Source organism: Perissodus microlepis, chromosome 23, assembly GCF_051167445.1.
Source record: "Perissodus microlepis isolate ML-2025 ecotype Zambia chromosome 23, ASM5116744v1, whole genome shotgun sequence".
NCBI classification, from domain to species: Eukaryota; Metazoa; Chordata; class Actinopteri; order Cichliformes; family Cichlidae; genus Perissodus; species Perissodus microlepis.
This window is the reverse complement of record NC_140482.1, coordinates 41,803,052-41,825,638: the sequence shown is the minus strand read 5'-3', so window position 1 is coordinate 41,825,638 and position 22,587 is coordinate 41,803,052. Positions and strand designations below refer to the sequence as shown.

At 42.9% G+C, this 22,587-nt stretch overlaps 2 protein-coding genes across 2 annotated transcripts in view; both read right to left on the bottom strand.

Moving 5' to 3' along the window:
- cers1 (ceramide synthase 1) overlaps positions 1-12,719 on the bottom strand; it is a 34,590-nt gene extending 21,871 nt beyond the window's left edge. The window contains exon 1 of the mRNA XM_084922255.1: positions 11,609-12,719. Coding sequence (XP_084778381.1) covers positions 11,609-11,857 — 249 coding nt within the window. The 5' untranslated portion in view covers positions 11,858-12,719. The remainder of the gene's footprint in view (positions 1-11,608) is intronic.
- A 238-nt stretch (positions 12,720-12,957) lies between these two features.
- cope (COPI coat complex subunit epsilon) lies at positions 12,958-21,084 on the bottom strand. Its single transcript, XM_084922256.1, has 10 exons — positions 20,948-21,084; positions 20,724-20,786; positions 20,530-20,630; positions 18,675-18,827; positions 18,112-18,165; positions 16,222-16,303; positions 15,772-15,927; positions 14,261-14,329; positions 13,520-13,594; positions 12,958-13,294 (listed from the first exon to the last, which is right to left on the bottom strand). Exons 1-10 carry the CDS (start codon positions 21,047-21,049, stop codon positions 13,241-13,243), a joined length of 909 nt encoding a protein of 302 aa, XP_084778382.1. The 5' UTR covers positions 21,050-21,084; the 3' UTR covers positions 12,958-13,240.
- Between the last annotated feature and the right edge of the window lie 1,503 nt (positions 21,085-22,587).

The following is a 22,587-nucleotide window of genomic DNA, read 5'->3' as shown; positions in this document are numbered from 1 at the left end:
CAGCTCACCACGGCATGACTGACTTTATGGAAAAAAACTGGATGATTAATCACAAAGGGAAGGAACATATGTGTCTTGATGCACACATGAACAATTCCCACTACACTACTCCTGATACGGCAGTCAGATGTTTTACAAACATACATTTGATTTGGTACTTTTATGCTGGTTTTCACACCTGCACTACAGCCTATGGCCAGAAGCTTTTAACTGCTGTTTGCATACTGTAGAATACAAAACTTTCACTTTTTAACTTACAGAGAATCCTAAAGACCCGACTGAATAACTCAGAATTCAGCCCCATAAATGAAAGGTCAAATGTGGGCTTGGAAGGACACCAGAAATATTTTCCTATTTCAAGGGAAACAACATATATTGTAATTCTAAATACATCTGTAGGAAGTGAGCCTAACAGGACCAAACAGTATCTGATGGGTTCTTCAACTTTCATGTGAATGTTCCTAAACTGCTGAACATTTCAACTTGATTTGATTAAAAACACACGATTAGACAGGGCTCTGTCTAGTGAAACAACTAATTTGCATGCCAGAACGTGATTGGACGAGCGCTGATAACCCATCAGCATCTCCAGCTGAGCGAATGAACAGAAATCGTGACTGACAGCTGCAGAAGTGCATTAGCGTGACATGGAAAAGCCATTTCTGAAGATTTGACTCTGCTGGCTTCAGAACGCCACAATCATGATTATTGTTTTACGGTGCACTCAACACAGAAAAATGGAAACAACTTCAGGATGAACAGAATTTGACTGATTATCAACTTGATTTGGTTATTTAAACAAAGGTTTGCATGCCATACATACTATAAACGGCACTATAAAACATGAGGAACTCTCTGAATCTGTTCAGCGTGTTCTACCAGAGACCTCGCAGGCAAAAATAAACCTGTGGTTTCACTTCCTGCTGAGTAAATTTATTATTTCATTGACATAAGACATGGGTAAGGCAGGGTATGTGTTTTATATTCCAGCACATATTGTAATGTGTCAAACTTAACATGACATGGGGAGAGAAAAGGCAGACGCTCCTATTAGGAGGAGGTGTAGCCTGTTATTGGAGCCAATAAGCCGACACTTGTTCTCAGATTAACTGACAAATGATCATTAACTTATCGTTACATATGTGAAGCAGCATTATGTTTCCTAACTAACAGATTAGCAGCTATGCTGACTGAGACCTAACGTTCAACTGGAAGAGGATTGAACAGTTTCTTTTTTATATTATACGGTTGTTATGTTTATATAACCAAGTTTTTACTCATCCGTTAGTCCTATTTTTACACCTGCCTCAGAAAAACAAAGCCGGGCATGTGAAGTGTTTACCTCCTGCATGACACTGACCCTCATCTACCTGGTTCCTAATGACAAGTAGACAATTATATAACCACTTCTGCAGTTTTGCACAATTAAGTATCGTTTTTAGTGTAGATGGAGCTGGTTCAAGTTTCATATTTGCTGTTTGCAATCAGACCAGCAGGTTTAAGCAGGTTACAGCAAAGTTTCTAAGCTGATATAGACCAGAGTACTGTGTCCATCCAACTGGTAAAAATGACAAACCACTATGGATCTGTCCAATAGCAGGAACAAAATGTAACACTGGGGCGACCGTGGCTCAGGGGGTTGGGAAGCGTATCTGTAACCGGAAGGTCGCCGGTTCGATCCCCGGGCTCTCTGTCCTGGTCGTTGTGTCCTTGGGCAAGACACTTCACCTACCACCTACTGGTGTTGGCCAGAGGGGCCGATGGCGCGATATGGCAGCCTCGCTTCTGTCAGTCTGCCCCAGGGCAGCTGTGGCTACAACCGTAGCTGCCTCCACCAGTGTGTGAATGCGAGAGTGAATGAATAGTGGAATTGTAAAGCGCTTTGGGTGCCTTGAAAAGCGCTATATAAATCCAATCCATTATTATTACTGCTAACCAGAAATACAGTTTCATCATTATCATACAGTCTACTTCATTAGTTCTGCCACAGGCAACAGCAACATAAAGCCTGTGATGGTCACATGGTTATAATTTGTGTCTAATGATTTAATGCCATAGTATTATACTATATGTCTCTGTAATATGATTTATGGTAACAGTAGTGAAACCCACATTGTGACATTGTTCTATAAACTACAACAGTTTTGACCTCGGGGCACTTTTCTCCTTTAGAAGTAACACAGGACAAGAATCTTCTGCAGAACGACCAAAGAAAGCAACATACACACTCAAAGAGCTGAGATACTCCAACTAACAGATAGAAGACATATGGCTGTCGTTCATAATGCAGTATGGAACATATTGTGACAGCACAAGGACTGTAATAGTAAAATGCATGTGTGCGCGTGTGTGTGTGTGTGTGTCTTCAATGGGATAATTTACACTGATCAGACAAAGCTTTATTCAGAGGTTAAGTGAGCAACATTGATTATGTATCAGCAGCACACCCGGCTGGATTAAATATGTTCGATGGTAAGTAAACAGTTGATTCTTGCTGTGAACACTGACGGGTGTAGCCAGTGTGAAGTCCAATTACAGTCCTCGAGCTGAGCACACTTTGGTGTATGTATGAGTGTGAAACGACCTACTAATTTGTTAGTAAGCGATGGACAAGCTGTTAGAAAATGAGTATAGAATATAAACAGACTTCATATTCTATTTAACCTGACCTGAAACTAATGATTGAGACCATAAAGCAATCAGGAACTCAAGGCTGTTGTCTTAAAGACTTTTATACGACGCTTTTAACTCATTAAAAAGAGAATCTAGGTTCAAAGGACTTAGCAGACCTGGAAGTTATGTTGTTTTATATGGTTGTGAGCCCACTGGATACGAGCTTATTGGCGTCATGCAGCCATATAGAGGAACAAGTTTGATGCGTTGCAATAGAAAGATGGGACTCTTTCCTGCGGTGCCAGAGGTCTTGCAGAGTCTTTGCCTCAGGTGGTTCTAGGTGGACGTGAACGTATCTGTCATGGTTCGTTACGTTTTAGCTGCACTGCAGGTGGCGTTCGTTAGTGCATCACAGCCATTTACTCATGATGGTCTAAACCATCATTAAACAAATACAGAGGAAAGCTAACTGCTACAATGGAAAGGTCATATGGTGATTTACCATAACTTTAAATTTGATGAACTTTTATAGTTTATTTATGCAGTCTGCATATTATAATCACTGATTGTTGTCACGTCTGAGATGTGTAAAATGATTCGCAGTGAAAGCAAGTGTGGAGCATAAAGATACCCAGGCAACAGCTCAGCTGCTAACGTTTAGCCCAGCTCTGGTGCTAATGCCTCATTTAACTGCTTTAATGTATCCAGGATTTAATGAAAAGAGTTGTTGTTTGCAAGCCACATATTGCAACCATGCAACTGACAAAAAGACACAAGTGGGTCAAAACCCCCAAAGGAAGAATCGCACCAGAGCGGTGTGGAAATCTGACTTCTTCCTTTTTATTTAAGATTAATTTATGATGCAAGCACCGTAAACATATCAAACAGCTTCTACACAAAGGCCAGGCGTATTAAAAATGAACAGAAGTCATTGAAAAAGAACATTGAACACTTCAAAGTGGCACCGAGATATTGAAAAAGATAAAGACACTATTAACTTTTATAGCTACCACAGAGAGACCTCATTACATAAACGATGGAGTTGAAATGAAATAACGACTTTAGTTGAATTGTTAGTTTGGACAGAACCTGTGATATGACTCCACTCACACCTGTGCAGACACCCACTTTAGCTTTCAAATGCTTCAGTAGTTAATAACGTTTTCTGTTGATAGTTTTCCATATTTATTTATTTTTTGTAATTTCCCACATTTTATAGTCACAGTAAATGATCGCAGCCAGAAAGAGCGGGTCATCTGTGAATCAGAAGGCTGGTTGGATCAAGTCCCCGCCTACTCTGGTCTTCCTTCTCTCACCCCAACCAATCACAGCAGATGGCCCCGCCCCTCCCTGAGCCTGGTTCTGCTGGAGGTTTCTTCCTGTTAAAAGGGAGTTTTTCCTTCCCACTGTCGCCAAAGTGCTTGCTCATAGGGGGTCATATGATTGTTGGGTTTTTCTCTGTATGTATTATTGTAGGATCTTCCTTACAATATAAAGCGCCTTGAGGCGACTGTTGTTGTGATTTGGCGCTGTATCAATAAAACTGAATTGAATTGCATGTTGAAGTATGCTTGGGCACGATACTAAACTCCAGCTGTGTGTGTGCATGAATGCTTTAACAGCACCTGTGTGGTTAGAACTGTTGCCTCACAGCAAGGAGGTCCTGGTTTGCATTTGTGCATCATGGTCTTTTATTAGACTCTCGGGTAATGACAAATACACAACAGGTCTGTTTTAAACACAGATGTTCATATCAAACATGACCACAGTTTGTGCCCGGGATCACTAGGAGCTCAAAGCTCTTTAAATGGTTGGTTAGAAACTTTTTTTTCTGCTCTTGGCTCTGTATGATGTTAAGGAAATTGAATATTCTTATATGGTCTTCTCAGGCCATCACAGAAGCCCCACCCACCTGCTGCTCAAATATTCTATTTGCACGTGGCAGCCAATCAGAAGAAAATTGGCTTAAAAGGAGCGCATGAACTGATGGGCTCCACTAAAGCCTCACGAGAGATAAATAAGTATTAATTTGAGCTGTAAGTCATTCAAAGGTTACTCCAAGAATAAAACCATGCAGCCAAACTTTAGCATAATGGATCCACTTTAAAAAATATTATCACACACTAATGTTCATATTGTTTGTAATGCTACAATTTGTCTTGGAGAGGATGGTGAAGCGTGACATGCCAGTGTCTGCATACTGTCTCTGACTCACTCACCTTGGCTATTCCTGTAAGAACTGCCTCTATAATCACTGCCAGATGTCAGTGAGAACCTATAAAGGTCCAGCTCTAAACTCCAGTTTTGCTATGTGTAGCTATAAAATCCAACAGCACACGGTGGGTGGTGAGACACAGAGAAGAAGATATCCAAGGGCGAGTGCAACAGAGGGATGGAGAGGAAGAGATTTTGAAAGAGAGGATGACAAAGACTAAAGAAGGAAACTATTCTGGATGCATTTAGCACAGACTGTGTCTGTGTTTGTTTCCCACAGAGAGAGAGAGACTGGGGTAAAGAAACTGATCTAATTGCATCTCAAAAATGCTCCAAAGAATGCCTGGATCTTAGATTCCCCCCTAACTACACTGAACAAGTGTAGTTAGCAAGTGCTGCAGAGATGGCTCTGAAAAACAATGCGTGCGAACTGATGAGCAGACCGAATGAACTGGGGTTTCTCATGACTGCTGAGTCCTCAAACACTTTTGTAAAGTGTCCTTGTTAGAGGAAGGACATCTGCCAAGTGTGAAAACTCGAGTGACAGCGTGTTATTGCACAGTGGCAGCCTGTCCACCGTGTCAGTCTGGAGGAAAACAAATGGGCGATTAAGAGAGGGGAAGAGAAAGAAGCTGGAGAGGCTGGCCAGCGGCACGGCAACTCTGCTGCGGTCAAGGCCGCATGACACATTCCAGGCAACCGGAGGGAACGCCATGACACTCACCAAACAGAGCTGATGCATGACCCCGCTCTGTAGCTGCTGGTGCACGCTGTTAAAAGCTGCACACGACTCCCAGTTTTATCTGCAAATCAAATGAACGATCTGCTGTGCTTTACTGTCTGGAGTCACAGAGACTCAGAGTCGCACTAAATCCTGGGATATGAAAGAGTCGTCTGCAAATATGAAGAAAATCTGCAGAAATCTGAAGCCTGCTGGAGGTTAACATTAAGGACTCAATTAATGACAACTCATTAATAATCTATTAGACACTTATTTATATAATTCAGGCTATGAAATGTCAAACATGTGATGAATCTGTCTGCAGAAAAAGGCCAATTTTTGGGAAGTGGTGAACAGAGCGGTTTGCGCTGGTTTGCGCTGGTTTAATTTCAGAAACTCTGCTTCGGTTTCTGAAATGAAATTAGCAGGGCACTGATGGATAGGCAGCGTGTGGGAGCTGTGTGGGAGTTCCAAATGTTTTTAGTTGACAAAAAACAAAACAAAAAAACACATAAGCAGGTATACGAAACTCAGCAGGTGAAAACATCTAGAAAGCAAAGCAAATAAAATCTGAGCTAGTCGGCATGAAGCCGAGTGCACGCTAGGCTGTAACGGACCAGTGCGGGACCAAGTCTGCAAGTGCGTGAAGCCCATTATTAGCACATGAGCTTTGAGCAGACATTCAACTATGTGTAAGCACTGTCAGGAACACGCTACGCTGGTATTATTCAGACTAAAATGTACATGTACAACTGCATGTGCACGTATAACATCCGTACTGATCCATCGCAGTGACAAATGATGATTAATCGCAGCCATGCTCTGTGGAGAACACAGCGGGGAAAGCCCGGCACTTTAATGCACCTGTAAGTGCTGTGTATTTATGATGTCTGACACACTGGAGCACACAGGAGAGAAAGATCGAGTGACAGGTGATGGAGGAGGTGCTGCCTAAGGCAAAGTGATGATATATTAGAGAGGAGAGGAGAGGAGAGGAGAGGAGAGGAGAGGAGAGGAGAGAGGAAAACTTCTCGACAAATAACGATTGCTTGTAATCAGTGTCAAAATTACACACTTCCTACAAGTTTCACCTGAGTGGGCACTTTTGGCTGAATAGATATCGCTTCCCCTCAACCTCAAGTCCAGTTTCAGGTTTCTCACTGTGGCTCTAATGCAAAACAATGAGCAGAGGCTTAGTGGAAAGTGATCTGGGATCTGTGGTTGGGAACCTTGTCAAACCTCAGACTGCTTTCACGTTTAGAGCGGCCGAGGATGAGGAACCATTCAGCTCGATAACGGGAGACAACCTCTGCAACAAGGCTCAAGCTGTGTGTGTGTGTGTGTGTGTGTGTGTGTGTGTGTGTGTGTGTGTGTGTGTGTGTGTGTGTAAGACAAATGTTCCTGCTCCCAGTTTGACCACTGAGCACTTAGTACTACCACTTTTAAAACACACACACGATGCTGCCTAATGCAGCATTTAGATGGTGAACAGCAGGTACATGTGTTGCAAGAAGGCATATGTGCTTTTACAAACATGTGCGTGCGTGTGGGTGTGTACGCACATTTGTGTTAACGATTGGCCGCTGCCTGCTGAGTCAGCAGGCTCGGCCCCAGCCATGACACCCTTCAGCTCACTTCCCCCTCTCCTTCCTTCCTCCCCCTGCCTCCTTCTTCATTATTTTCTTGATTATTGTTTTTATTATTATTCCCTCTAATCACCGCTTCTCTCTTTTGCTCACTCCTCTATCGCCCTTCCTCTCTCTCCTCACTGATTTCACACACCGGTCGTCATCCACGCCATTCCTTTGCTGCCGGGAGTCGGGAGTGGCCCGTTTTGAAATTGGACTTAATGACAGACAAAATGCATGCAAACATAAACAAATGTTTTTAAAGTCTTGCGTTCTCATAAACACAAGCACACTCCCTGATAAGTGTAATGCACAATCTAACAACAAGCATCCGTGTAAACCACGTAAACACAGAACCAAAGATGTTTGTGCAAACAGGAAGGTGCAGTGTGTAATTATTCTGTGTAATGTCACATTTTCCTCAGAAGAAAAGTGTTCCAGCACTCGCAGGTCTCGTGCACCTTTGAAACGGTGTCGTGGTGCTAATGATGCGCTACAGCATCTTGTGCAACAGCAGACCTCAAGTGCCTTATAAACAAGTTGTATTTAACCCAATAAGGTGCTGCTGTGCCTCGTACACCAAACCGAATGTGAAACATTCTGAAAAACACTCGAACACACATGCGCTTCGGTGCCACCCCCACTGCGCTCGGCTAACCCTCCCCAAGGGCTCGGTGACGTGAAGTGATAGTAGCGTGTGTGGAGGCTGCTTTGGTATCTTTTTGGTTCACATAAACACCAAATGCAACACCTTAGGATTGTTGCCAGGTTTGCAACCTTGACCTAATTTCCTTGCTTTTGAGGCACAAAGTTCACGCACCATAAAAAGATATGCGCTTGTCCGCCTGCCTGAATAGCCGCTGCATCTAAATGTCTCCGGACTGCCAGGTTGTGAATATAAAGCCTCCCAGAAAGCGTGATGCCTCTTTTTAACTTTGGATGTGTCTCTGTGCTTCTATCAGTCATCCAAGTGGAACAAGGTTCGGCTTTTGTTGCTGCGGTGCAAGGCAAGCTGGCCAAACACCAATCAAAATCAAGTATTCTGCTCTGCTTTCATAATTGGGATTTCCACAGTGAAAAAATGCAAACCCCGGTAACTGTAGACTTGTAAAGTGGGTCAACTTTCATTCTTCAAAAGGGACTGGGAGCGCTGTAAGTAACAAAACAGGAAACTAATTATTTTTATCCGTCAAAGCATCATCTACAGGTGTTAATGTTAGAGGCGAAAGCAGGGCTGCAATTAACCATGATTTACTTTGCAAAGATAAAACAGCCATTAAAATGTCCTTGAGTACGAGGCGATACCTTTAAATGTCCAAGAAAGAGTTTCAAAATATTAGTTGATACAATGTAAAAGCAACAAGATCACAAAATCTTCCACTTCAATCAAGATTCTGTTCTTTCATGCGAAGCCTTTGTGTTGAATTGTGTTACATGTAAATGCTCCTCAGCTGGTAATAAGGGACACAACGTGTGACAGGAAAATATGCCCCACACAATTACACACCACTCGCAGCACCGCTCTGCTGCATACTTTGGTCTTAATGAGTGGTTATATCAGTCACTTGCCTTCCTATCAGCTCGAAGCAGTCTCACCGCCCTCTGACCTCCGACCTCTGATCACATCAGCAGTTTCTCACACCAGCAACAATGTCACTCTTAAAGTCTCTTAAATCACAATTCTTTCTGATGCTCAGCACGTCATCTTTACCATGTTCACTCAGTTGTTGCCACGGGAATATTTGCAGTACCTAATTTATTTTTTATTTATTTTATTTTATTTAGAAAGAGGGGCAATGCATATTAATTAAGATTTTAACAAATGTAAATATGCCAGATTACAGCCTTGGGCTAATTTCCATCCGCAGACCCTCTGGCAGGTTGGTGTTAAACACAAGTTAGTAAAAACATACAGAGACACTATTTACAGGTCATGTGACGAAAACAGTGATCACATCATATTAGAACAAACAATGACAAGAAGAGTGGACAACAGAGGACAGTATAGATGACAATAACGGAAACACGTCAATTATATTGCAAACCCCAGTATTGCACATGCCCTGACTGCCCTGATGTTGCACTGACCAGTTACACTAATAGTTGTTTCCCTTTTTGTAATACACTAACTCTTTTTAGTGTACGCACTCCCTGATATGACAGAGCATCTGTGAAAAGGTGCTCCGTCTGAATGCCAGTTCAGTCACCTCTAACAGTGGCTCGAGTCAGGCGAGACCCGGCAACACTGCTGGACTTTTGTTTAATAAAATCACTCATTGGTGGAGGCGCCAGACCATGTAGAACTTTGTATATTAGACAGGCACATTTAAACAATTTGAAATTAGTAAAATGTAGAAACTTGTATTTAATTTAAATTTGACAATGGTGATATGAAAAAGGTTTCTTATCTAATATGTTCATTGCTCTTTTGTAGCATTCGATTGGCCCAATAGCAGCAAAGCTGGTATGAACTTGTAATACAGTATTCGATATGAGCCAGTATCACAGAGTGCAGCAATGTAATCGCTGCTGTCTGTTAATGATGTGCGGATATGTCTACAGTTCTGTACATTAACATTTACATGTACCTTTGGCACTATTAATTACAGTCATGAAAAAAATAGCTTTTGCCATTCTCAGAGTTTGTGTGACTTTATTCCTTGCAGATATAAAATTTAATCGATCAGAAAAGCACCAGGAAAGTGCTTCTCCCACTAACATCTGTGCTAGTATCTGATGCACGTAGGGTCTCATCAGCTCTGAAATTAATGACGTGTGTTTATGTATAACAGTTTAGCCACTTTACTCCAAATCAGAAACCACAGCAGCAGCACAGAGTGAGTAACTATGAACAGGCTGAGGTTAAATGCTCTGTCGTTTACTTCAAATCCAAGTTCAGGAGAGGGAGGCTTGTTCCCATTCTGCTAAGAAAGACATCACACAAGGACGTCGGGCTCCTCTGGCAGCCAGCTGAGCTTTTCTGATGAGTAGCAGTAATAGGTGTACTGCATTAGCGTCACATGGCTGAACGAACACTGAGCCCATCCTCTTCATCCCCCTTCATCCCTGATAAGAACTCGAAAAGTGAACTGAGCTTTGACTCAGCATCTACAGCCCCCCCCCCCCACCCCCATTATGTTGCACATATGTTTCATTGAGTCAAACATACATACGCTGACACACATGCATAATGTAAAAATGAAAACAGGCTTCCTTCTTTACATTCACAGGCAGCATCTGGCTCTGCACACAGTGCTTTCAGCTCCTGTGTGCAACTCTGGCCGAATCATCCTCATCACAACATCTACGTGTGTAGACACCCTGCCCCCACCACCAGGCAGATTAACTGGCCAGAGACCACATGCCAAGTCTGTGGTCAGAGAGCCCCTCCCTGGCAACACCAGCCGGATGGAAATGCTCAGGCCTCAGATGAGTAAAAGAATAGTCTGAGTATGTGACCAGCAGGAGACACGCCGAGGTAAAAGACATGCTGCGAGGCTGCTCTCAGAGACACTCTGTGCACATGGTTACACACATTTAAAAAATCACCATTTCTACTCTATGAAAGCAGATTGGTGTGTGTGTGTGTGTGTGTGATAAAGAAAGAGAAGAGAGGGGAGGCGCAGGCAGGAAATCCGCATCACTTGCTAATAATATGAAATTATATAGTTTCAAATAGGTTAGTTGCCCTTAAAACACAACAGTTGTAATCTGTGACTAGATTACCAGAAACACGACGAGTCAAGATTTACATAATAATAATAATAACAACGATGATGATGATGATGAAGGATAAGAGGAAGAGAATGGATGGATGGATGGATAACAATAATAATAAACTTGCAGAAACAAGGCGTGCAGCATTAATAAAATACTCCAAATTAAAGTGAAACTAAAATAATTTATCTAACGAGCATCCATTGGACCTGTTCACCCAGCACGTGTAGATAAGGCTATCTAACACGCACACATTTCTTCCCCTGGGAGTCCCCCTGACTTCCTCGCCTCCTCTGCACACAGCGTGCACATTCAGAGCGTGTGCTGTGAAGCTGTACGGCAGCTACCGTGTGCATCTGCGAGAGCATATGGACAGTTTCTTACCCTACTTGAACGGCACTAAAATGAGAACCTGCAGTACGGGAAGCTGCGCGCGCCGCTGCAGCTGTGTTTGTGGCAGCCTGAGAGTCAGGTTAATATTTTCTGACACTGTGGTTAGGCTATCTGAGGAGGATTTAAGGTGTCCCTTCCTCTAACTTGTTCCTTTGTATTAAACCTGCAACAGGTTCCAGACAGTACTTCTTAAACTCCCACCTGCCTGTACAGAGCATCGTGTGCCTCCCGTTATAACTACTGACAGATGGGAGGCCACACTTGTTTCAATTAGAAGAATGAATCCCTAAGACGAGCGTATTAGGGACTGCATGGCACCCACCTTAAACAGACTTTCTGTCAGTCCCCTCCTGACCTTCGTCCACAAATAGGCGCAAAAGAAAAACAGGGCGATTTCGGTCCAGGTAATGTAAGCGTTATCCAGGAAAGTCCGTTTGCTGAGCTCCAGACCGCAGCTGCTACAGTCTCTCCATGCGTCCAGCATGACGATGGTGGATCTGGTGATGAACTCTATGTAGCCCGGCATGGGCTCCACTTCAACCGCCCCGGCGCTCCCGGCAAGACTACCCATTGTGGTGAGGCGCAAAAACCAGCACGCAAGAAAAATATGGGCAAAGACACCAGCGAGCAGTACGGTCCAGACGCGGCGACTGACTGGTTAAACAGCTTGCTAGCTGTGCTTAGAAAAAGAAGCCAGAGCAAGCCTCTCTAACCAGCTTAACCTCTTCAGTAGCCTAATTCTTTGTTTTCCAAATTAAGACCGGGGCCCATTCTTTTGCGTCCACGACAGTTTATGAATGATACAGGGCCCCCGCCAGCTATGAGAGCAGACACGGCGGACTGCGCGGCTGGATTTGAGAATCACGCAGAAAAATTACGAAGCCAGTACAGACAATTAATCTGAGCCATCAGCGGCAGTCTGGAGGAGGTTTCTTCTGCTAATCATTCCGCTACGCACTCAGCTCATCTGCGCCCCGGTTAGCCGCCTAGCTAAATGAAATCGCAACGCACACCGCAGTGAATGGAGCAGCATTGGCAGGGGCTTCCAAGCTAGCTAGCGACTTGAATGAATTAGCATTTATCGCCTTTGAGCGCACAAACACAGAGGGAGGGGGGTGAAAAAAGAGGTCCAAAGCTTCTGTCGCTTCTCCGGTGATGGTGGCAAACCCTGCTGCGCTGTCACACGCGCGCTCTCATCGGGGTCCGTTATTCGCCTTATATAACGTCTCCCGAGTTTAACCTACAGCTTCCCGTCACACGGCCGAGTCTCAGACGAACACAAGTTATTCCAGCTTCAAAAAACGGATGAATGAGGATGTTCTCATCCCACCAGGAGCCCCGTCGCCTCCTCTTATTCTCCTCCTCCTCGTCGTCTGGCTACTAAACGTGTCCGAGGGTTTGACGAGCCGCGCTCACTGGTGCGTTCAAAGACGCACAGACAACCCAGCTACGCTTAAAAGAAACCGGGTAAAATAAATAAATAGAAGAAAAATAGAAAGGAAAAAAGCAGCAGAGGGGCTGTGACGTAATTACCGTTGTCTTTGTGTTTGAAAAAAAAAAAAAAAGCGTCATGTTCACAATTTGCATCACAGATAATTCGGAAAGCGCGTTCATGTCTGAATTTCCGGTCGCTAATACATTCAGGCACACAAATCCACACATCATCACACAGCCGGGTCACACGTTTATTATCATTTCAAAGGAATGCTGGCATTACACAGATGTGTTGTAAAACAAATGCAATTTTCAAGAGTGGCTAGCAAAAGAAAGACTCGTTGGGCTGTCCCCACGGGGAATTGTGACATCTAGTGTGGTTTAAATATTACAGCCAAAGTTTCAGAGCAAAAAATACCAAAGCACAGTACACGTTTAAATGAAAGGGAGAAGCTGGGTCTGTGGTGTTAAAGTGAAGTCCATCCATTGTTAGAGTGCCTCCTCAGTACGAGCAGATGCTCTATGCTGTAGCTGTGGGAGCGTACTGCATGGCTAGTCTGTCAAACTCGTTCTCCTGCAAGAGAACAAAGAGCAGAGGGAACAGTTCAGCACCACAGGAGCACTGTAACCCACTTTAAGCATGTTTATGTACATCTGCACTCTTACGTAATGACACCAGTGTGGGACAAGGGCTAAAGACCCACAGTGGCTTCGCTCCAAAGGACACCTGGCACTAAAACTTTCATAACATCCATTAAACCGTTATATTTGTCAGAATGCTTAACGGCAAGAATGTTACCTTAGCTAAATAGTCTTTGAGGAACGGGTGGGCTCTGTGTGCATCTTTCAGCTGGGAGAGGTATCGACTGGTTACCTGGGGACATCATAAACTCATCAGACACACAGTACCAAAAACAGGTAACGTTGACCAAAAACAAAGTTCAAAAGTCCACAAAAAGCAGGTTTACAGACAAAAGGTGACACAGGGTTACCAACAGAAACAACTTTTCCAAAATGTCTGCAACCAAACTGTAACATGTTACACTGGTAAAGAATATCAGAGTCATGCCATAAAACCTCTAAATGCTCCACCTGTGTACTCCTTTCTATAATACCAGATATTAAGACCCTGTGTTTCGTATAGTTTGCAAATAAATTTCCTCACAACTCCAGGAAACCTTGAGTGAGATGTGCTAATCAGCGGTTACTGCAGGTGGAAACAATCTAATGATGACTTGTAGCTTCATGTCAGCAATGTGCTGCTATCTGTGTGCTCTGAAGTCCTTATAATGTAAGGAAGATAAGTGAACGTTATCTCATGAACTCTGATCTTCAGACTGTGCAACTCCTCTATGGCAGAAAGGATTTGTCTGGTTCAAAACAAAACAAGAAGTGCATCTTATTTTTAATCCTCGATGTAGGCATGAAGGGTGAGGGGGCAAAGCTGCTTCAAACCTCTTTGAAAGATGATGACTTAATCTATAGGATATTGATAAAACCAATGGTTAAATCACAGACGGCTTTGGGTTCAAAGTCTCACCTCGGGAGCTTTGCCCAAGTGCTGGGTCAGCACGATGAGGTTGATCAGTGTCTCAGGGTGGCTGCTGTCCTGATAGGGATAAGAGAGAGAGAGGAAGACGCTTTACTGTCAGCATGTTTAAAGTTTCTTACTGAAAGACTCAGCTTGACCTGTTGCAGGTCGCAGTGATCCAGTTTAATGTCACACTGCTTTAAGTGAATCACAGCAAAAACATGTGTGCTTTAGAACATTACAGCAACATGAACCAATGCTCTCTAAAATCAATACCTGTAAACATGATAAGACCAGACTCACAGCAGGCATCACCAACCAAGGTTATTCCAGGCAAATCGTTAGTATCTGTTAGTTTGGTTAAGATTTCCTAACAGTTTACCTGATGCGTTTATTGAGAATCTGGACTCAAATTAACCCCGAAACTAATACAAGCTAAGCTAAAGCTTAACATTTTAAAACAATAAAGATGTTAACTCAAATGAGAAAATACACCCAGGAAACCAAACTGAATCAAAAACAAAAAGGCAAAATCAAATAAAAACTAATTAGAAAAAACTATAATAACCACTGGCATCAAAGTGATCTGCACTCGCAGATGGATTCAAAATGCAGATGACTTTGATTTATAAAGTGACCTGTAGTTTTTATTTACAACAACAGATTATATTCAATAGTTTAAATAATGAACACGGATAAATAACATTTGTTGAATGGAGGAATAAAAACTACAGTCCAACCAAATCCTGTTAGAGATCAAGTGCAAGAAGTGTGTATGTGCTGCCCCCTGCTGTTACACTCAGATCATTTACTTCTTCAGTTATATACTAAGATACTTTATTCTTCAGGTCGTCTGGATTCAGCAGTTATAATATGGTTCACACTAAAATGAACCCCGCCTCCCACCCAAACACACGACCATTCACGTCCACTGAGCGTGACGCAAAATGTAACAGCTGCTGTCACAAACAAAAGGATCAGCAACAACTGTCATTTTTATCTGGGTTGAACCACTCACTGGTGGTCAGGATGCAGCGAACGTGGAGTCACTGTGAAGAAATTCCCAGGTTTTCTAACTAAACTTGTGTTAAGCAGAATTGATGGTGCGGCAGAAGTAGCGCGTTTGCAGTCCGCTCAGGTCCGAGGACGGCCCGTCTGGCAGCGTACCAACCAAGTTGTATGACCATAAATTATGCTTTAGGAGTTCTTCATCCCCAGAGCAGTGCAGAAAACGAATTAATATGGGGTTCAAAAATAAGCTTCTGTGCAGGCTGTAAATGTAACAGAAGCATCTGACTGACTATCACACATATTGGCTGAGATCACGACTAGGAGGAAGATGTTCCTTAACATGAGTTTATTCATTACGTAAAAAGTGGCATTACTCTCAGCTCTAAGACCATGGATCTAAAAGCTGCCTTAGAAACAAGTTAATAAAGCATTCAGTGAATTGTGCATAAATGCAGAGACTAGACAGACACACAAAAACCAAAAAAAGCCAACTGCTGTTGTCCTCCAACCTTATCAAGCGCCTCCTGCAGCACTCCTTCAGCCTCCTCCCACTTGTTCTGAGCCATGTAGCAGGCCGCCTGGCCATTGAGGAGCAACAGTGTAGAAGAGTACTTGTCAGACATCTCTTGGAAAATGTAGTAGGCATCCTGCAGCTTCTCTCCACCCTGGAATAACAAACAGACTGTGAGTCAGTGATGATTCTGAAAAGTCAGTCGCAGCTGCTTTATATGCATCGTATTGTTTTTCTAATGAGGACGGGGGTGCAGAGCTCCTGAAGATATGAGCTGTTTAATAAGCAGAACCGTCCATTTACCACCTGTCACACTCTGGCTAGGTTAGCTTTACACTGCACCAATATTTCCTGCTGCTTTAGTTCATTTCAATGCAGCTACACCAACTCCTGTATTATGTACTGAGGGTTAGCACAGAGGGACATTAATGAAGGTTTGTCCCCTCACCACAGCAATGTTAACCCAGGCTGTTGCTAGCTGGGTTAGGGTGGCGTCTTCATCCTGCTCCTGCATCTTCTTCAGTTCTTTCCTATGAAAAAAGAAAATGTGATGAGAGGATGACTGCCACAATTTACAGTCTGTTTTTGTTAATGCAAGCTTTTCTAATTCACAGAATTAGTAATACACACAGCAGGTCTGCTGAGTTAAACTGTTTGATAGAGTACTGTGCAAAAGTCTTGAGCTCCCCCTCATTTCTCTGTATTATGCTATTATTATTGAAACATGCAAACATACAATAGAAAGTAGCTGCTCTCTTATTTCCCAAGAGGTCACCACAGCGGATGTACGTGCATGCTGATTTGCACAGATTTTACACACGATGCCCTTTCCTGACGCCACCCTCCCATTTTATGTGGCACCAGGAGTAGGCTAGCATGTGACCCGTGAGACTGGGTGTGTGTCTGCTGCCATAATCTTGTAATTTCTGTAAGCAGACTTCACGAATAGTTCTCCAGGCTTCTTGAAGGATATTCAAAGCTCGTCTTTGGATGCTGGCCTCCTTTTTTTGTTGTTCTCTGTCACGACGATCCCACACTCTGGGGGATTTCATCACACCGGCTGTGTTTGGGATACGCTGCACACCCTGCAGAGATACGCCGTGTTTTTGGCTAAACGCTCTTTGAAAATCCCCCAGTCTGTGTAAGATGCTTGTTTGACAAGTTGTTCATTATGTGTAGATACAGCACTGTTTCCTCCTTTTTTAGGCTAAACTCCTTTGACAATGGTCGGGTACAAGAGCTGGATTAACCCTTTAAGACCTACCATAGAACCAAGTCCGCCTGAGTTATCTTTATATTTTTACATGCTGTAGTGCCATTTTTGGGAGCATTTCAAGTTGCTATACATCAATACAACCATTACAGCCCAAATTTTAATAATATGTATGCTTTAAGTCCATAGTAACTACATAAATAGCAAAAAAGTGCAATAAACTACAAAAAAGAAAATCATTTTGGGTTTTTTACACATATTTGTAGTCAGAGGTTTATCCCTCAAAAGTGTAAATGCAAAAAAGTTGCACAAAATAGTTTCCAACCACAGGAAATTTGTGTGTCTTCATAGTTTTATTTTTGAGACACACCAATTTTTGTATACTGCAGGAAAAACGAAAATATTATAATGCAAATTTGAAAAAACAAACAAAAAAACTGCGTGTGCATCAAAATAAACTATTTCCAGCAGTGTAAACATGAATTTTAATAACACCAGCATATCTTTGTAAATGCGCTATAGAAAAAAACGATATTTTCCGCAAAAATGACGTCACTTCCGGTTTCGGGCAGGTGATGGCCGACATCAGATAAATCGCACTGACGTCTATTCCAACGTAGGAAGTGTCATGAACAGCTGATCAGATCGGCAAAGCGTGTTTCTGGAATATTTGGGTTTTGTTGCTGCAAATGCTTTTAAAGCAATTTTTGCAAAGCCATGTGTGGAAGGAAACCGTGACCTCGGACAAGCTGAATGCATAAGATGTAAGTACAACTCTTCTGGTATCATGTGCACAAAAAATGATTGTGCCAGCTTATGTGCTTCCAGTTCTACCAGGCTTTTAAAATAGTTACGCAAAACGGAGCGTACCCGCTCCGACCGGCCATAAAGGGTTAAAAACGAGCCAATATCCAGAGAAGAACCTGGAGAACTATTGTTTGACACCGCATCAAAAAAAAAAAAAAAAAAAAAAAAAAAATCACAAGAAAGCCTGAAAGCTGGTTGAAGATTTTTGTACTGAACTGTAGATGTGCGCTTCCAGAAGCTGATCAACCAATTCTAGTGGAAATTCTCTACTGTCATGTTCATTTTTCTCTTGGATGAAAACACCAAGTAATGTCATACCTCGCCAGGTCAACACGATCCAAGCTCAGAAGCACCTGAATGGTCATGGCCATACTGATGAAAAAAAACAGAACAACAAGGGTAGGGCTTGGTCAGTTTCATGCAGAGCTCTTTAAACAGCAGGGAGTGAAGATCCCACTGAGCACAGATGACACAGGACACATTTCACGTCCCAAAAACAAATTACGAGGGCTCAAAGTTACAGAGTTCACAGACTGTAAACAACCCAGAAATCATCTGTGATATTTAGAAAAACGTCAAACAAAATACATGATTGATGACTTCTATATGTAAATGTAGTTCATCTCCCTCTCACACTCCCACATATTAGCTGTGTAGGCACTTGTGCGCATTTGTCAAAGCAGCACAGTGAGTCCAGTAATCATGCAAAATGAGCTCAGATGACTGAGCATCTCCATCAAATATTGGTTATGAATAAAAATGAACGTTAAAATTTAAACTGTTCTTGTTTTTGTGGTGATTATTAGTAAAATATGGGGAAAATGTTTGGAGCAGATCATAAATCAAACCTTGTTAAGCTAAAAATGTCACTCCCTTCTTACCACTCGAGGCTTTCTCCTTGGTGCAGAGTCCTGAGGGCAGCATCAGTATTCATCTCGTGGTAATAGATGGAGGCAGCCATGAGTAGGAAGGTGGTGTTGGCAGCATCCACACTCTTTGCCATCTTTTTGTCCAAATCGGCAACGATTACGTCCCTGAACAAAAACAAAGCCTAATTAAAAGCTGTGAAGAAAAAACAACTACCACCTGAAGATTAAGCTGTTTCCATCTCCTGTCTTCTTCATTCAAATTTGTACATGGACACCTTCCTGAATTCTGTCAGGCTTGTTAAGCAGTAAAACATGAATAAAAACTAAGCAAACGTAACATCACAAAACACAATTTCCACTGAGAACAGGAAACAGTCTGTAACTATGTCTATATGAGAGTGAAATAAACAAAAGATCTACAAGTCCTACCATCAATATATTTTTTATACAATCTGTTAACCACAGGGGAACTGAATTATTTATCGTATCTTATGTGCATTATTAACACAACACTTGTTTCTCTTCTTTAGGACACACAGGACATTATTGAACACCTGGAGTTTGGAGTGCCAACAGATATAAGACCTGTTGGTGTTCATCAGGCCTGTATCAAGAACGAATGAAAACCCGGGACCCTCAAACACTCAAGAAGTCTCTGCTGAACCCAAATCTCTGCATTTTAAAAGTAATCGCACATCTAATTCTTCTTCTTCTTTCAGCTGCTCCCTCGGGGGATGACACAGTCAATTAACTGCCCATCACACCAACCTTCTGCACAGCTTTTCTCAGAGATCTTCCTCCTACCATATTACAACATCCTTTGTCCAGTATATCCACTCTCCTCCTCTTCTCTGCACACATTTCTGCTTCGCCTCTTTAACTTTGTCTTCAAAGTCAGAAGCCTGAGCCGTCTGATATACTCATTTTCACAGAGAGAAATCTGCGCATCTTCATTCTGCCTCCAGCGCCATCATTTCGACATCATACATCAGAGCATGTCACTGCCATCATATAAACCTTCCCTTTCAAGCTTGCTGCCATCCTTCTGTCATAAATTGCTCCTAACACTTATATCTACCCACTCTGTCCACTGCCTTGGATGATCGTCCCAGGTAATGACCTTTACTACCTTTCCTCCTTGTATTTTCACTCTTACACAGACATGCATCTTTTTTCTGTTGACATTCATTCCTCTTTTCTCTAGCACACATACACACACACTTCCACCTCTCCTCCACCCATTTTCTCCTCCCACTACAGTTCAGAATGTTGTCTGCAATCCTCAGAGTCCACAGAGACTCCTGCCTTACCTCATCCGACAGCCTGTCCATCACCAGCACAAACAAAAAGGTGCTCGGAGCCAGAGCCTGATGTAATCCCACCTCCACCTTGAAACCACCTCTCACTCCTCCCACACCCCTCACAACAGTCTCGCTGTCGTCATACACCACCCTCAAATAAACTCTTGACACCCTCACACAGCATCGCAGTTCCTCTCTTGGCAACCTTAAATCTGCTTTCCACAGAGCCACAAAGACCAGCACATATCGAACTGCTTGTGTGAACTTTAGCCTACTATTGATACAGACTGGAAGGCCACAGTGACAACTAGTATTAACTACAGAAAAATAATACGTTTTATCCATCATGCCCCCCGATCTTATAAAGAGTAAATCTGCATAATGACTGAAACCAGCCCACTGAAGGAACAATGGGCTGGGAGGTTTATAAGATTGGGGGAAAGATCGGGGAAACCTGCAGTCAGCTGAGACTGAAGAAGTCACCTGGATGAGTGACCAAACGTTTCTCCCACAAAACGCTACGTCCAAATGAACAGAATCAACTTTTGGAGAGGTAAAAATGGTACCTTTTGCTCTCACTCGACAAATACTCTGCAAACATCTTCACAGCCTGCAGCTCGGGGGGAGAGTTGGCCTTGATGTCATCCAGGACAACAGCATACTTCCTCTGCAATAACACAGAAAGTAAGAGGACAGGTCTCATCGACACTCCGTGACAGCGGTGGGTGCGCAGTGACAGAGCTCTGATGGAGACACTCACCTGAGCAATGTACGCTCTATACAGAAACATGTCCCTCTCGATCTCCTTTTCTGGTGACGACGGCTTCAAAGACAAAACACAGGCAGCATTTCAGCACCGAGAGAAGTTTGAGCTAACAGGTTTAGCACTGCTGCTCGCAAACGGGACGCTGGCTCACACAGAGCCGCGGGGACGCAGGAGAGCTTCGTTTAAACGCATTCAGGTGTTAACTGTTTGTCACCTACCTTCACTTTCTGCGCCTCATTGATGCACTGCTGATAGCTGCCGATGTAATACGCATTTTTCACATCGAACAGCTCATCAACATCTCCCTGCTGCGCCGCCATGTTGACTACAGAACTTCCTGGACACGTAGCACATATACGTCACCTTCTTACGTTTTGCTCAGGATTCTGGGAGATGGAGTTCAACAACAAACTCTGCTGAGAGCATAGATTTATGGTATATCTCTGTGGTACATGCTGAAAATTTGTTGTCTTTAGTCAACTCTTTTTTTAATGCTCTGGTTATATATATTTATATTTTTTTTAATTTTTTAATTTCTATTTTAAGGCACTTTGTGATCGTCACGTTCTTACTTTGTTAGGAGTAGTACCCATTTATAGCATAGAAGAGCCCTTCCAGCTCTGCTCTCTCCTGTCTTGTCTCACTTCTCTCTTTCACCTTTTCTATCCCTTTGAAGAAGTGAGGCTCCATATATATTAAAGAGGTAAGTATTACTTCTCAGTTGCAGTGAATTAATAGAAGAAAATAAACTGTAGAAAACTAAACAGAAGAAAGTAGAAGAGAAATAACAAGTTAACATAAACCACCGACACACTCAGAGGCCTGATCAGCCCTGGCAGGGCCTCCTTGGATGAGGGTGTCTAGTGATAATGGCCAAAACACCCGATGAATCCAAGGTCCACTACTGACAATGTGTCCCAAATTTTAATATGATAATCTAGATCAGATCTCTAATCCCTAAACCTAACCAAGGAAGGTAAAAAATGGCAGATTCGCCTGGGTAAAAGACCGAAACACCCTGTGAAGCTGAGGCACACAACGATGTGTGCCGCTGGTAAAGTTTCCTCATAACAGCCATCCCTCAAGACTTTCTCCATTTGAAGCAAAGCATTATCAGGGATTGTAACATCTAGTCCTTTTACCGTACCCAATTATATGCACCTTTACTTATTTTAATGTGATTTATTCTTGTGCATTTAGACAAAAGTGATTATTCTGCTTTAGTTCTGCTTGACGTATCTGCAGCCTCTGACACCAGTAATCATGGGAGGGGTTGGTATTTCTGGTTCAAACGGTTCTCATCATACTTACCTGTTTGTCCTCATCGGCCCCCCTCACACGTGGGGTTCCTCAGGGTTCAATCCTTGGTGCAGTTTTCTTTCCTGGGCATTCTGCTAAACAGCTTCAAAGGCACTTCCTAGAATTTCTTTGCTGATGACACACAGCTGTATTTTTCTGTCAAGACAAACAACCTCTCCTCAGTGAATGCTCCACTGCGATTAAAAACTTCTGTTGTGCTAAAACTGAGGTTTTTATTTGTTCGGGCCTGAAGACATCTCTAAGCAGGTCAGTTATTACACCAGCCTGCTCTCAGGCAACATCAAATCATGTATTAAGGCCGTTGGTATTATTTATGAACAGCAAGTTTGAATCCCAGAGCTCAGCCAGTCTTGTTTCTTTCATTTAAGAAACATCTCAAAAATCAAACCTTCACTGAAACCCAACAGTTTGGCACTTTTAGTGCACACTTGCATTTTCTGCTCGGACGCCTCCCTTGACTGTGTTCGTGGTCCAGAACGCAGCAGTGAGGCTCCTTACATGAAGGTGCTCGCACATCACCCCTATTCTTGCTTCCCGC